The sequence below is a fragment of the Octopus bimaculoides genome, chromosome 2 (assembly GCF_046866305.1).
Source record: "Octopus bimaculoides isolate indiv1 chromosome 2, ASM4686630v1, whole genome shotgun sequence".
NCBI lineage: Eukaryota > Metazoa > Mollusca > Cephalopoda > Octopoda > Octopodidae > Octopus > Octopus bimaculoides.
In genome coordinates this window covers 89,019,923-89,034,684 of record NC_142929.1, presented here as the reverse complement: position 1 = coordinate 89,034,684, position 14,762 = coordinate 89,019,923, and the positions used below count along the sequence as shown (strand labels likewise).

Here is a 14,762-nt window from a genome sequence, read left to right as displayed (position 1 = left end):
ATGTCTTCATTTTTCATCAATTTCAGAGTGGTCATACACTGTAAGCATGTAGCAAATACATTCCTTTAACTCTACTTTTTCGAGTAGGTATATTGCCATTTTTGAATGTACTAATCATACTTCACTCTGAAAAAATAGCTCCCTTTGTTGTTGAATAAAATAAACTCGCAGAGGGGAAGTTTTGACATCTTCCTTCAATTTCCTTACACCATTTATGTGGCTGATTCTGACAAGAAATTTTGCTTTCATGTAAAACAACTAAATTTTGTAGTCATTATCCGTAATCTACTCCCAAAACACTTCAGTAGCTCTATTTTGCATTGCTTACAAACTTACATGTTCTATGATCATTGAAGTGCAATGACCTCCAAACTAACCAGCCTTCAATTTGGTTTTCTGTTCCTAGGTTAATCGAAAACATAGATTGCCCTGCTACTCATAAACCTATTCAGTAGTTCAATTATTTGGTGAAAAAATACCACCAAAGCAACTTAAACCATCTAAAGGATGGGTGCATTTGCTAGATATAATATATAACATTATTTGAACTTGCAATACACATGCACATGTGCACACACACACGCAATTTAATTAATTATGGTGCTTGTTTTGAATTCTACCTTTGAAAATAGTTTAGGTTGTAGAAGATAGATTCCAAAATGAGCACTGTAGACAATTTTACCATATATATACAGGGATTGAGAAAAATAGTGTATATGTGTGCATATGTGTGTGTTGAGAGAGAAGACATACAGACAGAGTTCTCTGAATCACAATCTGGCATTTTCATTCTGTAAAATATTGTGTTAACACCATTAATTTGCCGAGAAATAAACAACACATGCAAACGCCATTCACCAACACATAAAATTGACTGGTAAATAATACCCAGCAACATCTGAATAAATCATAAACTCCACCCATCTTGTTTATGATTGCTCAATTTTATACGATGTCACTATGACACCACAAGCACTTTGAAATTATATTTCTAATCGTGTAAATTATTTGGAATATTATTGTAGTAAGTTTAAAGTGATTTCTTTTGTGCTACAAACCATTTACCATTCCTGTGGTGTCACCTTTCACTTGATACTCTAAGCAGGTTAATGGTTAATCCAGCATTGCTGCTAACTAGTAAAGCATGTAATAGTTATAAGAGAATAACAATAATTAAGATAATAGCTTCTAATTTAGGCACAAGGTTAGCAATTTTGAGTGGAGAGGAGTTGTAAATTCTAATGAACCTAGTATTTGGCTGGTACTTCATTTAACAGGATTCGAATTCAGAAGTAAAGAACCAGAACAAATACCGCAAAACATTCTTCTGACACTCTACTGATCCGGCCAGTTTGCCACATTTAACCCTTTTGATACCGCCTCTGGCCCTGTAGTACTTGTTTTCAGAAGTTCTGAATTAAAATTTTCCACCAAACCTTAGTCACAATTTATGTTCCTAATGCTAGCTTAATAATAACTAAGTTATTATATTAAATTCTTTGTTATATTTGAAATTAATTGAAAGAAACACAAAGCATCTCAACAGAAATATGGTAACAAAAGAGTGCTTTCTGATACAGGCACAAGGCCAGCAATTTTTGAAAGGAGAGGACTAGTCAAGTACTTGACTGGTACTTTACTGGTACTTTACTGAAAGGATGATAGGCAAAATTGACTTCAGCAGGATTTGAACCCAGAGCAGAAAGAAGCAGAATAAATGCTGCAAGGCATTTTTTCTGACAACCCTGACAATTCAACCAAATAATAATATTAACAATAATAATAATAATAATAATAATAATAATCCTTTCTACTATAGGCACAAGGTCTGAAATTTTGGGGGAGGGGTTAAGTGGATTACATCAACCCCAGTACTCAACTGGTACTCATTTCATTGACCCTGAAAGGATGAAAGGCAAAGTCAACCTCAGTGGAAATTGAACTCAGAACGTAACAGAAGATAAAATACTGCTAAGCATTTCGCCTGGTATGCTAAGGATTCTGCCACCTCGCCGCCTTAATAATAATAATAATAATCATAACAATAATGTACAATAAAAAAATATTCAGACAAATACATAACAAAAACACCAAGACTTACAAATATATATAACATACAGAAAATTGCACTACTGGGCACTGCACACATCCTACGCAGCAAACCACAGCACATACCCAAGGCACACAGAGCTGCGCTTGATAGTGAAGTGAAAGCACGTTATAAAAATAAAACTACTGAATAATAATAATAATAATAATAATAATAATAGTTTCAAATTTTGCCACAAGAGCAGCCATTTTGGGGGAGGGGAGGCCTAAAATTTTGGCTTGTTGACTACATCAACCCAAGTGCACAACTGGTACTTATTTTATCAATCCCAAAAGGATGAAAGGCTAAGTCAGTGTCAGCAGAATTTGAGCTCAACATAAAGTGGAGCAAAAAGCCATTAAGCATTTTGTCCAGCTTGCTAACAATATGTCAGCTTGCTATCTGAACAGCTGCAATAGTAATAATACATTTTACAAACCATTTATCTTCTAAGTACTTGATTCTAACGTACTTCATATTTGTAGAGGAAATAGTTGATTTTCAGTTATGATACTCTTGCCTTTCTAAAAGACATTTTAGACATATATGAGAGAAGAAAATTGTATATATTAATGAGTTTACTTGTATATGTTCCAATAAGACATTGATAGCTACAATAAGTAGACATATGATACTGTATATGATACCAATTTTTAAACAGAACTATGATAAATTTCAGGGTGATGTGATTCTACCACCTGCTGCAGATATGTGGAAAGATATTAGAGAAAAGGAAATTGCAGTACGAAAGCGCTATGTAAAAAGTGAAAGGCATACAATCCAAGTAGATATTATTGATTACATGGATGAACTTGCTGAAACGAATGGTTGCAAGCCTAATTTTAGTAAGTATCATTACCACTTTATACTTTCATATCAGCTTGAGAAAAATTTCATTATAAAACTTGTTTTTGTTTGTTTGAATGATGTTTTTTATTCCATTTTTCTTTTCATTTTTTTTTTGTGGTTTGTAGTTTTATCATTAGCATCATGTTCAATGTTGTTTATTTTGACATCATACTACTATGTTAAAACAAGAACAAGCAGTTATATAGCATTTATTCCATTTGCACATTCTCTTCTTCATGTGGTACATGGTTAGCTGACCTGTTCAATCAAACATAAAATTTAATTCTGTCTAAGATATCTTTTTATCCTTTGAACTATATTTCAAAGACGTGTGTTGTCTGTTTTCCTTAAAATTTGTTCAAATTACTTGACCAATTACTGAATTGCTTTGGAATAAACTAATTTGATAAGCTAAAGAGCTCTTGTAAATGCATTCTTGTAATGGCTTTCAGTATTTAGCCATTCACTGTATTGTGTGATATCTCATTTTATCTCTATTTTTAGTTAAATATATTGATTTCTTTTGTTAAGTCATAAAGACTAATGCTCATAGAAAAAAACCATATAGTCAACTGAATCAATTTCTTCATATCACTGGTAATTATTATCACATTAATGACCTCAGGAAGATAAAAGGCAAAATCTAATGAAATTGTTAATGCTTAGAATGAAAGGGATTAATTTCTGTTAGTTTCCACATTAACTATTTCTGCTAATATCTTATTTCTCCCTTTGCTTACTTAATTAAATTATTCCTACTTGATAAATTATGTTAAATCCCAGGTTTCTGGAAAATACCTAAATGAAAAAGTTATTAAGTCTTGTTAAACATTGTTTTTTTAAATAAAAGTTGATGAAATAATATTCTTGTTGTTTTTGTTTAACCCCAAGTCAATTCTGATTTAAGAGACCTATGTTCAAAAGTATTCTAGCTTTGACAATATCATAATTTTAGAGTTATCTAGGACTACATTGTTGGATGTGTCCTTCCTATTTTTAAGACATCATCTTCATCAATATCATTTAATGTTCGCCTTCCTTGCTGGCATTGGTTGGACATTTTGACAGGATACAATGACTCTAAGGACTGCATCTTGCTCCAGTGCCTGCTTTGACATGGGTTCTATTGTTGGCTGCTCTTCTAAATGCTAACCACTTTAAAGAGTGTACTGAATACTTTTTTTTATATCCTGTGGGCCCAGCACAAGTGAGGTTTCCATACAGCTTGCAAGACTAAGCTCCCCATCAACTGAGCAGGGCTTCAAGAGAGTGGTAGATGTTTAGGAGATGAGAAGTTAAACTATGAAAGAAGGGACCTGAACAGAACAGGGTTCTTGCTATAGAGAAATACATGGCTGAGACACTAAGATATTTAAAGATTTTATTGCTGTCTATGACAGGTAGAGCAAGGGTGGGAAAACCTTTTAGGTTTCTTAATCCTGCTCTTTAGGGTGAATTTTAAGTGTGTAAGGACTTTTGATAGTGCTGCATCTGTGCCGAGAAAATTATTGAATATTTAATTGTATAAATTCATTGGTATGCAATTTGATATTAAAATACTTTTGGTCAAATTTTTGCCTATGGAAATTTTAAAGATTTCATCTGCAGGTAATTTTAAAATTTGAATACAGATGAAACCTTAACCCTAACCCTAACCCTACCTATGGATGATTATATGGTTAAAATAAGTTTGGTCCCAGTGAGAGGTCCCTTGAGCGTCATGAGTGAATACGGTAAATGGGAACTGAAAAGAAATCTCATGTGCATATGTGTGTGTGTGTGTGTGTTTCCTTGTCTTGACATTGCATGCTAATCATAAACACACAACACTGGCATACAAGCAGTGTTGTTTGCCTGCAATCTTCCTTGGAAATACATCCAGACTAAAGGAAAATATTACACTGCTTGGAAACAGGTGAGGGTCAGCAGCAGGAAGAGCATTCTACTGTAGAAATAAATGTTGTCTGACCCATTTAAAGGTGGATGATGATAATGATGACGATAATGATGAAGAGAACACTGGTGTTTGCAGTAGCATTGGTGATGGTGGGAGGGGGTGGCATGGTAGTGACATGGTGTTGGTTGATTTGTGGTGATGGTGGAGGATGACAACAGTGGTAGTTTGCCACCTCTTGTAAAGAGGTACCCTGCAATTGGGTCATAAATAAAATAGTAAAGAAGTAATGGTCGTTGAATTTTGGGTAGATATCGAAGAGTGTTGATAACAAGACTATAACACCAATTATCAACACCTGACACTCTCCCACTTTCAGTGCAGAACGTTAACATATATCAATATTTCTGCAAAGCAAATATACAATGAACTTCTGTGTTTATTTATCTTATCTTTAGAAAGGTTACATAACATATGCATGATAATAAGTGATGAGGAAATGCATGTGGCATTAGTTCCACTTATACATTCTTGCTGAATACATTTAATAACGTATTAAGTATGTTCCATCCAGTGGATATCTCAACAAAGCATTCTTGTATTCTTCAAAAATGAGTATAGCATTAGCATGGTGGATTGCTGTTGTTGCTTTTTAGATCTGTCAAACCAGACTCTGATCAATGATCAGAGGCATTCAGAAGTTACTATTTTTATTTCTATCAACTTCACTAGCAATAATAACTTGAGTTATAAATTGTATTATTTTACTAAAATAGTATTATTTTTAAAGGTGTCATATGACATAACATAATAAATGGATTACTGTATTTAGTTTCATCTCACTGGCAATAATAACTTGAGTCATAAATTGTATTATTTTACTAACATGGTCTTTTTTTAGGGTGTTTTATGATATAACATAATAAATGAGTTACAGTATTTAGTTTCATCTCACCGGCAATAATAACTTAAGTCACAGTTTGTATTATTCTACTAAAATAGTATTATTGTTAAGGATGTTACATTGGCAGATACTGTAATTGATGGCATATAACACACACTGTTTTCGAAAACATGTCTCAAAAATTCATTGGGTCCTATATGCAAAGTTGGGCATCCCATAAGCTATTTTTGTCCCCAAAACACTCATTTTTCTTGAATATGTGCTGCTGAGATTGCAGTGCATCTAATATGCTTCTGCACCTTTTATGCTATCAAATACAATATGTAAGAAGAGAGTTACAGTATTTAGCTTCATCTCACCAGCAATAATAACTTGTGTCATAAATTGTATTATTACACTAAAATGTTATTATTTTTAAGGGTGCCATAATAGCAGATACATGAGAGAATTACAGTATTTAACTTCATCCCTATGTTCTAAGTTCAAATCCCACTTGAGAGTTTGAATTCAGAAGGGTAACTTTGATTTTCATCTTTCAATGCTTGATAAAATAAATATCAATGATGTATCTAAGATCCATGTTATCGTTTATCAACCAATGCACTAATTACTTTGATCAATCTTACCTTCCCAGAATATTACCTTTCTAAACATGTTTCCTACCTCAACCCATGATGTTTTTAAAAAAAGCTCCAACTGAACATTGAATGCATTAATTCTATTCATATGTTCTTATCCATCAGTTTAAGAGGGTTTAGATAGATGATGGACCCAGTCCTGCCTCTCCTCCTTCTCATTATCATCATTATCATTTTAACATCCACTTTTCCATGCTCAAGTGGTTCACATGCAATTTTGTTGAGGCAGGTTTTCTCCAGTAAGATGCCTTTCCTGTTGCCACCCTTTACCTGTTTCCAAGCAAAGTAATATTTCCCCATAGCCAGACATGTTTTCAATGGAAAATTGGAAATGAAGGACACCACTTGTGAAACATCTTGCCTTAACCATCATGCAATATCTGTAAACAAACAAAACTATCATTTACAGCTATTGCATGATGTTAAGACCAAATACACACACACACACACACACACACACACACACACACACACACACACGTGCATATACATGCACACACATATACACACACAAACATACACACATATTTGACAGGTTTCTTTCAACTTCTGTCTACCAAATCCACTCACAAGGCTTTGGTTGGCCCAGGGCTACAGTAAAAGACACTTACCAAAGTATGATTCAGTGAGACTGAATCTTAAACTACATGTTTGGAAAGCAAGCATCTTAACCACACAGCTATGCCTGCATCTTTCAGCCATGCCTGTGCTTCAAATTGAATTATTAAAATAAAATATTAATATTTTCTCGCCTACAAAGAGTTGTCATGAATCTGGCTGAGGTATGAGGCAGTATCAAATGGTTCCTGGACTAGTTATGTTTAACAGAAAAAATAACTTATTTACCTAAGTTTTAACATCACCTCCTTTGAAATAGTCACCTTATGTAGCAATACACTGGTCCCAGCATTCCTGCCACTTTTGGAATCCAGTTTGGAAGTCATTTTCCATATGCAAGTCATGAACTTTCTGTGATTCACTCTGGATCTCAACAACAGTGTTAAAATGGCAACCTTTGAGCTGCATTTTCATCTTGGGGAAGAGACGTAAGCCTGCAGGTACTAAATCTGATGAATAGGGCAGGTGCAGAAGCAATACCATGTTGTTTTTGGCAAGAAACTCATGAGTGAGTGGAGCTAGGTGACAGAGTGAATTATCATCATGAAGAATCCAGTTTTCAATGCTCCTCAGATCCAGTCACTTTCACTGAATCTCCTTCCTCAAATGCTTCAAGACATCATACTAGAACTCTCAAATGATGGTCTGGCCCTGGGGAACATCGCCTTCCTGGCACTTGTGCTGGTGGCACGTGAAAAGACATTCAAGCGAGATCGTTGCCAGTACCGATGGACTGGCTCCTGTGCAGGTGGCACGTAAAATACACCATTTTGAGCGTGGCCGTCGCCAGTACCGCCTGACTGGCCCTCGTGCCGGTGACACATAAAAGCACCCACTACACTCTCAGAGTGGTTGGCGTTAGGAAGGGCATCCAGCTGTAGAAACTCTGCCAAATCAGATTGGAGCCTGGTGTCGCCTCCTGGTCCACCAGTCCTCAGTCAAATTGTCCAACCCATGCTAGCATGGAAAGCGGACGTTAAGCGACGATGATGATGAATACCCCATTTCCAAGAGTGACACTCATGGCAGGTCTTCCAGATTTCTCATTATCTTTCAGGGACATTCTTGAAGTGTCGATGCCACTCAAAATAGTGCATATGACCCATTGCCTTGTCACTGTAAGCTTGCCAAAGCATGCTCAATGTCTCTGTAGCAGATTTCCCAAGTTTAACACAAAATTTCATGATGGCTCTTTGTTCCTATCCATGACAAAATCACAGATTATAGCATACACGTGATCACAAAAACACAAATTGCACAAATTGCAAGGTAAACACAATGATGTTACTCAGCACACTGCCTCTAAAGATCACTGTTAGCTCTCACTGCACATGCAACCCTGTGCTACCATCTCTTGGTTAGCTATAGAACTAGTCCACAAACTTTTTGATGTCACCTCATAAATAAAAGAATTTAATTGTTAAAAAAATAATCTTTCTGTTTATATGTTCTTTTCAGAAAAAATGCTGTTTTATGACCCTGCTTTAGCTCTATATTGCATATTTCAACCTTTCGTCCCATACCAGTATCGACTGGTGGGTCCTGGAAAATGGGATGGAGCAAAGGAAGCTCTCTATGGAATTTGGGACAGAACCCTAACAGCAATTTCACAAAAGTCTGTTCATGCTGAGAGTGGTGGAATGACGCAGATGTTATTGAAGGCATTTTGTTTCCTTGGTTTGGTCTTCATTTTAAACTGGATGTTCCAATTTTTTTAAATATGCAGTTGGCTGTAAGTTTTTGATGTTAGATTATTGACAACACAAATCACAAGTTCAAACTTTGTCATTACTTGTACTATGTATATTGCTTTCTTTTTTGTGTGTGATATCTTGGGAGGAGATTATTTGTCAATTGGTTAACTATTTAGCCAGTTAACTAATTGATCATTTGATTGCTCATTTAGTTAATCAATCAGTCAGTTAGGTTTGTCAAAGTCCTTTCATCACCATTTGCAACCTCGTCAATGACATCCCTAGATCTGGAGCAGAGAGGGTTTGTCATTGATGGGCTACAAATGGTACCAAAAAGACTTCAACAGACCTTGCTGATTGATTGATTGATTGATTAACTGAATGGTTAATTAAATAATCGACTAATTAATTGGTTAAATGGTTAGCCAGTTGACTAATAATAATAGAAGAGTAAAATAGAACCAGTGTGTTTATTATTGGCATAATGACCCTCCTGAAAATACATTTCAACATAGAGTTCTCATCAAGAACAAAACAAAACATATTGCTTTCTCATTCCTGATTTATGATTATCCCAGCTGAAATAAAGGCTCTATTATCTTTTATTCCATAACTGAGTATTTGTCCATCTCATAAGCAATCATTTCAGATTTCCAAATTTATAAAGACATCTGATTTTAATTCCCATACAAATACATATCAAAATCTTTTTTATAACTTAAAATTTGAATTCATTCAACCAATAAAATCTCAGTATAAATTATATGTATAAAAATGTTAAAACAGTTTAATAAATAATCTGATCAATACTTATATTTATGCCACATGTATAATATATGCTGATTCAGTTAATACACTTTCATTAATCGATAAGGTGATTAATGCTAGCTTTTTGTTTCAATAAAGAGGCTGTAGTAGCATTCAGACTATTCCTAATAAATAACATTAGAGATATAAATGAAGTAAAACAGTTTTAGCTGGAAATGGAAGTCAGATTGAAAACTCCACCTATCAGCAATATATTTTCATTTATATTCAGAAATAGAAAACAGAGTTATGAGCTGCTTTCAGAGCTATAAAATTATAGGTTTTGGAAATTATGTTGCTTGATTTGAGCTTATGGTTCACTTGTTGAATATCTGTTGGTGACTTTTACTACATATTCAACTTGAAATGTTCTTGACTGCTATATATAAAGAACAATTTATCAAACTGCTGAAAATAATAATAATTTTGATAATGATATATGATAATGTGATAATTACTATGAAGATTGAAATGATGTATAAATGATATGATAATTTCTATGTAAATTTTGATGATTTATATTCTTTTAAAAAACATCATGCTGGAAAAGATATTTGCTCTTTAATTATTTTTAAATATGTATTTATGAAAATGTTGAGATGGAATCTGCTTTAATTACTATTTTTTTAGATTCATCACTTTACATTCTGTGTTCCAATCATGTTAAAATAAACATTACTTTTTTATTAATTCTCTGGGACCAATGCAGTTGATTATATCACATCAATCCCAAAAGAATCTTACTTTTCTTTTAGTAAAGAAAATTCAATGTATTGTCAAAAATAATTAGATAATAAAATATTTTACATAATAAAAAAAAATTTGAAAGCAGAAATAAATTTAATGACATTTTATTTTCTCTAAGTATGTGTGTAGTTGTTGTTGTTGTTGCTGTTGTTTAACTCCCAAGTCCCCAGTTCACTAATGTAATAATGAATATATCATAAGCTAATTCAAAGTGCTGTATCTTCCATCAAACTACAATGATAATCGTCAGGAAGGTGGTGGCACATTTGTGCGGGTGGCACATAAAATACACCATTTTTGAGCGTGGCCGTTACCAGTACCGCCTGACTGGCCTTCATAAGATTTTCGAGCGAGATCGTTGCCAGTGCCCCTGGACTGGCTCTTGTGCAGGTGGCACATAAAATACACCATCTTCAGTGTGGCCGTTGCCAGTACCGCCTGACTGGTCTTCATGCCGATGGCATGTAAAAGCACCCACTACACTCTCTGAGTGGTTGGTGCTTAGGAAGGGCATCTAGCTGTAGATACTCTGTCAAATGCTGTGCGTGAGAAAACCCAGCAAGCCAAGTGAGATCTATATCTAAGGCCTCAGCCAGTCCACTTAGGCGTACCTTCCTTCATTGGACACTAAACTCCACTTGCGAAGACTTATTGGGGCAAGCGAAATCGAATTTGTGATGGCACCTGTGCCCAGCATCGTCTTTCTGACACTTGTGCCCGCGGCATGTCTAGGGACTTTCGAGCGAGATCGTTGCCAGTGCCCCTGGCCTAGCTCTTGTGCGGGTGGCACATAAAATACACCATTTTGAGCATGGCCGTTGCCAGTACCGCCTGACTGGCCTTCGTGCGGGTGACACGTAAAAGCACCCACTACACTCTTTGAGTGGTTGGCGTTAGGAAGAGCATCCAGTCCAACCCATGCTAGCATGGAAAGCGGAAGTTAAACGACGATGATGAACGCAAGAAACTAGAAAAAATTGCTACAAACTCCACCTGTGGCTTTAAAAATGCCCTTGAATGTGTACTTTATCAACCTTGTGGAAGACAAGTTGACTTCAGTGAGATCTGAACACAGAGGAAAGCACTGTAAGACATTTCTTTCTGACACTCTAATGTTTATCAATTCACTGCCTTACATTAGTATTTGAAACTAACAGCCCCCACCCACTCTCCATCCAGTAACTCTCATAACACCTAAGTGAGAAAAACAACATATGACTTAGCCGACCGTTTCACTTTTATTTACATATTTACTGTCTTTCCTCTTCGCCGTCTCTCTCTCTATCTCTCATTATACATACTGGTTTGGCCAAAAACAGACCGTTACCTTTTTTCTTTCTTTCATGCATTCGTACTCATTAGAAACAACACTAATGTACAGTTCTATATTTAAGAGATGAGGAATTATTTACATTATTTACAGTTGACGGATATTTGTCCTCATCTTGTTTGTTGTTAACACAACGTTTCGGCTGATATACCCTCCAGCCTTCATCAGGTGTCTTGGGGAAATTTCGAACCTGGGTTCTCATTCCTAAGGTATTTTTTTTCAATGTTATTATTATTATTATTCAGGTCACTGTCTGGAATCGAACTCGGAATCTTGGGGTTAGTAGCCCGCGCTCTTAACCACTACGCCATATGCCCGTGGGCAATTATGGAGTGAATTTTAGGGCTTATAAATCTAATATTCTCGTATCCTTCCTTAATACCGGTTCCCATATGCTGTTCATATCTGCACTCGGTCTGCTTAGGAGGTTGTTGCGTCCTAGCATATGTGTTGCTTCCTTTAGTTTTCGTATTTTCCAGTGGAAGGTGGCCTCCATTTTTCATACATGATCAACTATACCTGATTTATCAATATCTTCCCGTGTCACAGCTTTGCGATGTTTCTCTACTCATATTTTGAGGGGCGACATGTTTCGCCTTTGTATAACCTACCACAGCTGCATGGGACGGAGTACACGCAGTTCCTAGTCATATTCTCTTCTATTGGTGGTTTTACTCGAAGGAGATATATGCGAAGTGTTGTATTACTTTTGAATACTGTCCTTATGCCATATGGGCCGCATATCTTTTGTATTGTTTCGGAGAGGCCTTTCACATAGGTTAGACAGACTGTGGACAGTTTATCGGTTTCATCCCCTCTTTTCTTCATAATTGGAGCGGAGAGTATGCTTTTGGAGTAGTTGTTGCTTAATAGATTGTTACTGAGCTTGATCATTTCTTCGTGGTGGCTATCATGATCGCTACTTATATTCATTGCTCGATGTTTTAGGCACTGAGCAATCCCTCTCTTTACACTGTATGGATGGTGAGAGTTGAAGTTGAGGTATCGTCCAGTGAAGGTCGGCTTGCGGTATACGGATGTCCTGAATCCATACTTGGTGCGTGTTATTAATACGTCCAGGAATGCTAGCTTATTATCTTTTGTTTCCTTTTCCATTGTGAACTGTATGGATGGCTTTATTGAGTTCACATGATCTAACAGCACTTGGACATCTTCCTGGTGGGGCCAGAGTATGAAGGTATCATCAACATATTGCAGCCATAGGGTTGGTTATAGTGATGTTGATCTTAAAGCCAAATTCTCAAAGTATTCCATGTATATATTGGCCATTATTAGTGATAATGACGAACCCATAGCTAACCCCTCTTCTTGTCGATATATATCAGTGTCTCTCTCCCTCTCTCTCCCCACACGTACGTGAACGTGCACATATATTCCGGCATTAAGCATTCGCAAAAAATAGCTCATCATACCAAAATTAACTTTTCATATGCATACTCGTCTGCGCGCACACACACACACACGCACACACATATACTACAATTGGCGCTAAAAATATCCAACTCTTCAGTGTATGTGGCACTTGTACACGCATGCGTTCACAATTCGTCCCGGATGAGCTCTCCCTCTCTTCGCTAAATATATACGTGGTCTGATCAATAAATATCCGGACTGTTCCCATAATAACGAAGCTAAAGCACGCAGAGGGAAGCGTCTTGGCACAGATTGACCTTGAACTCTGCTGTGCATGTGCACTAAGTTTAATGTTCTAGCTCAATTCCGTTGTTTACAGCAGTGCTTGGAAGAAAGGTGTGTAGCGTGTGATCGTTGCATTGGCCATGACAAAGAAAGTTGAGCAGAGAATCTACATCAAATTTTGCCAAACGCTTGGCGATACCTGCTCAGAGGCCTACGCAAACTTTTCAAAAAGTTTCATTGTTCTCAATACAGTCAGGGAGATCTTGTGCAACAGAAACCCGAGTGTCTTCTTGGTCAGCTGAAAGCAGTTTTGGCACAAATTTGGCAGTCACGCGTCTCATACCCAAATCTTCAGTGATAATGAACTGAAGTGAGCCGTAACTAATCTGCACATCCTTTGATAACTCACGGATGGTGATTCGACGATTTCCCCTCACAGCTGCACGCACATCTGCGATGTTTTTCTCAGTTCTGCTAGTTGCGGGTCTCCCAGAACGTTCGTTACTATCGACATTTTTTCGGCTCATACACTCCTCTCCATACACTCTCTGCACCTTTGCGTAGTCTTCTGATCGGGTATCGCCAAGCTTTTGGCAAAATTTGATGCAGATTCATGGTCAATGCAACGATCACGCGCTACACACGTTCCTTCCAAGCACTGCTGTAAATAGGCGGAAGCGAGCCAGAACGTTAAACTTAATGCGCATGTACAACAGTTCAAGGTCAATTTTTGCCACTCTGCATAATTTAGCTTTGTTACTGAAGCAATAGTCCGGATATTTATTGATCAAACCTCGTATATAGATAGACAGACAGACAGATTGACTGACAGACAGACAGGCAGGCAGGCAGATAGATAGATAGATAGATAGATAGATAGATAGATAGATAGATAGATAGACATAGACAGATATATTATATGTACGTGTGTGTGTGTAATGAGGAGTTGAAAAGTAGAAATAAAATAATGTAATCGGTTAAGGAAAATATATACCCATTCTCCGGTTCAATACTTGTAGCAGTAAAATAAACGGTGTGATGTAGAGAACAAAAAGAGGAAACTTTTCCAGAAAATTACTTGTTATATAGGAAGCCAGTCAAGTCTAGAAATTAACGCAAAAAATATCGAAAATCGAAAATATCTTATTGATGGATACAAATACCTGGAGATATAATTTATTTCTTAAGGTTCCCTTCAATGCTATGAAGTACCAAATTGCTCTAATCAGCAGTAGCAAGAAACTGCAGAGGGAACTAGCCAGAGATTTCATCACCTTCGTTCGTCCAGAACAGTAGCTCCGCTTAAAGAAGAAAGTTTCTATGAACGAGTTTCGGAAGGTGACTGCAGATTTGTCAGGTTGCCAAAGAATCTTCCCCATTGCAGTTACGCAGAAACCAGATACTGAAGAAAGGAAAATGGCAAATCTTGTCGACGACTTCCTATGAAGATAACATGGACTTCACTCAACTGATATGAATATTTTGAGAAATGCGAAGAGGCAAGCTGAAAAGCAGAACATAATCCAATCAAAG

General features: G+C 36.4%; 1 protein-coding gene across 1 annotated transcript in view; it reads left to right on the top strand.

Annotated features, from left to right (window-relative positions):
• LOC106875875 (flavin-containing monooxygenase 5) overlaps positions 1–10,332 on the top strand; it is a 37,904-nt gene extending 27,572 nt beyond the window's left edge. The window contains exons 4-5 of the mRNA XM_014924177.3: positions 2,769–2,934; positions 8,451–10,332. Of these exons, the coding sequence (XP_014779663.2) occupies positions 2,769–2,934; positions 8,451–8,710 (426 nt within the window). The 3' untranslated portion in view covers positions 8,711–10,332. The remainder of the gene's footprint in view (positions 1–2,768; positions 2,935–8,450) is intronic.
• Positions 10,333–14,762: the final 4,430 nt, after the last annotated feature.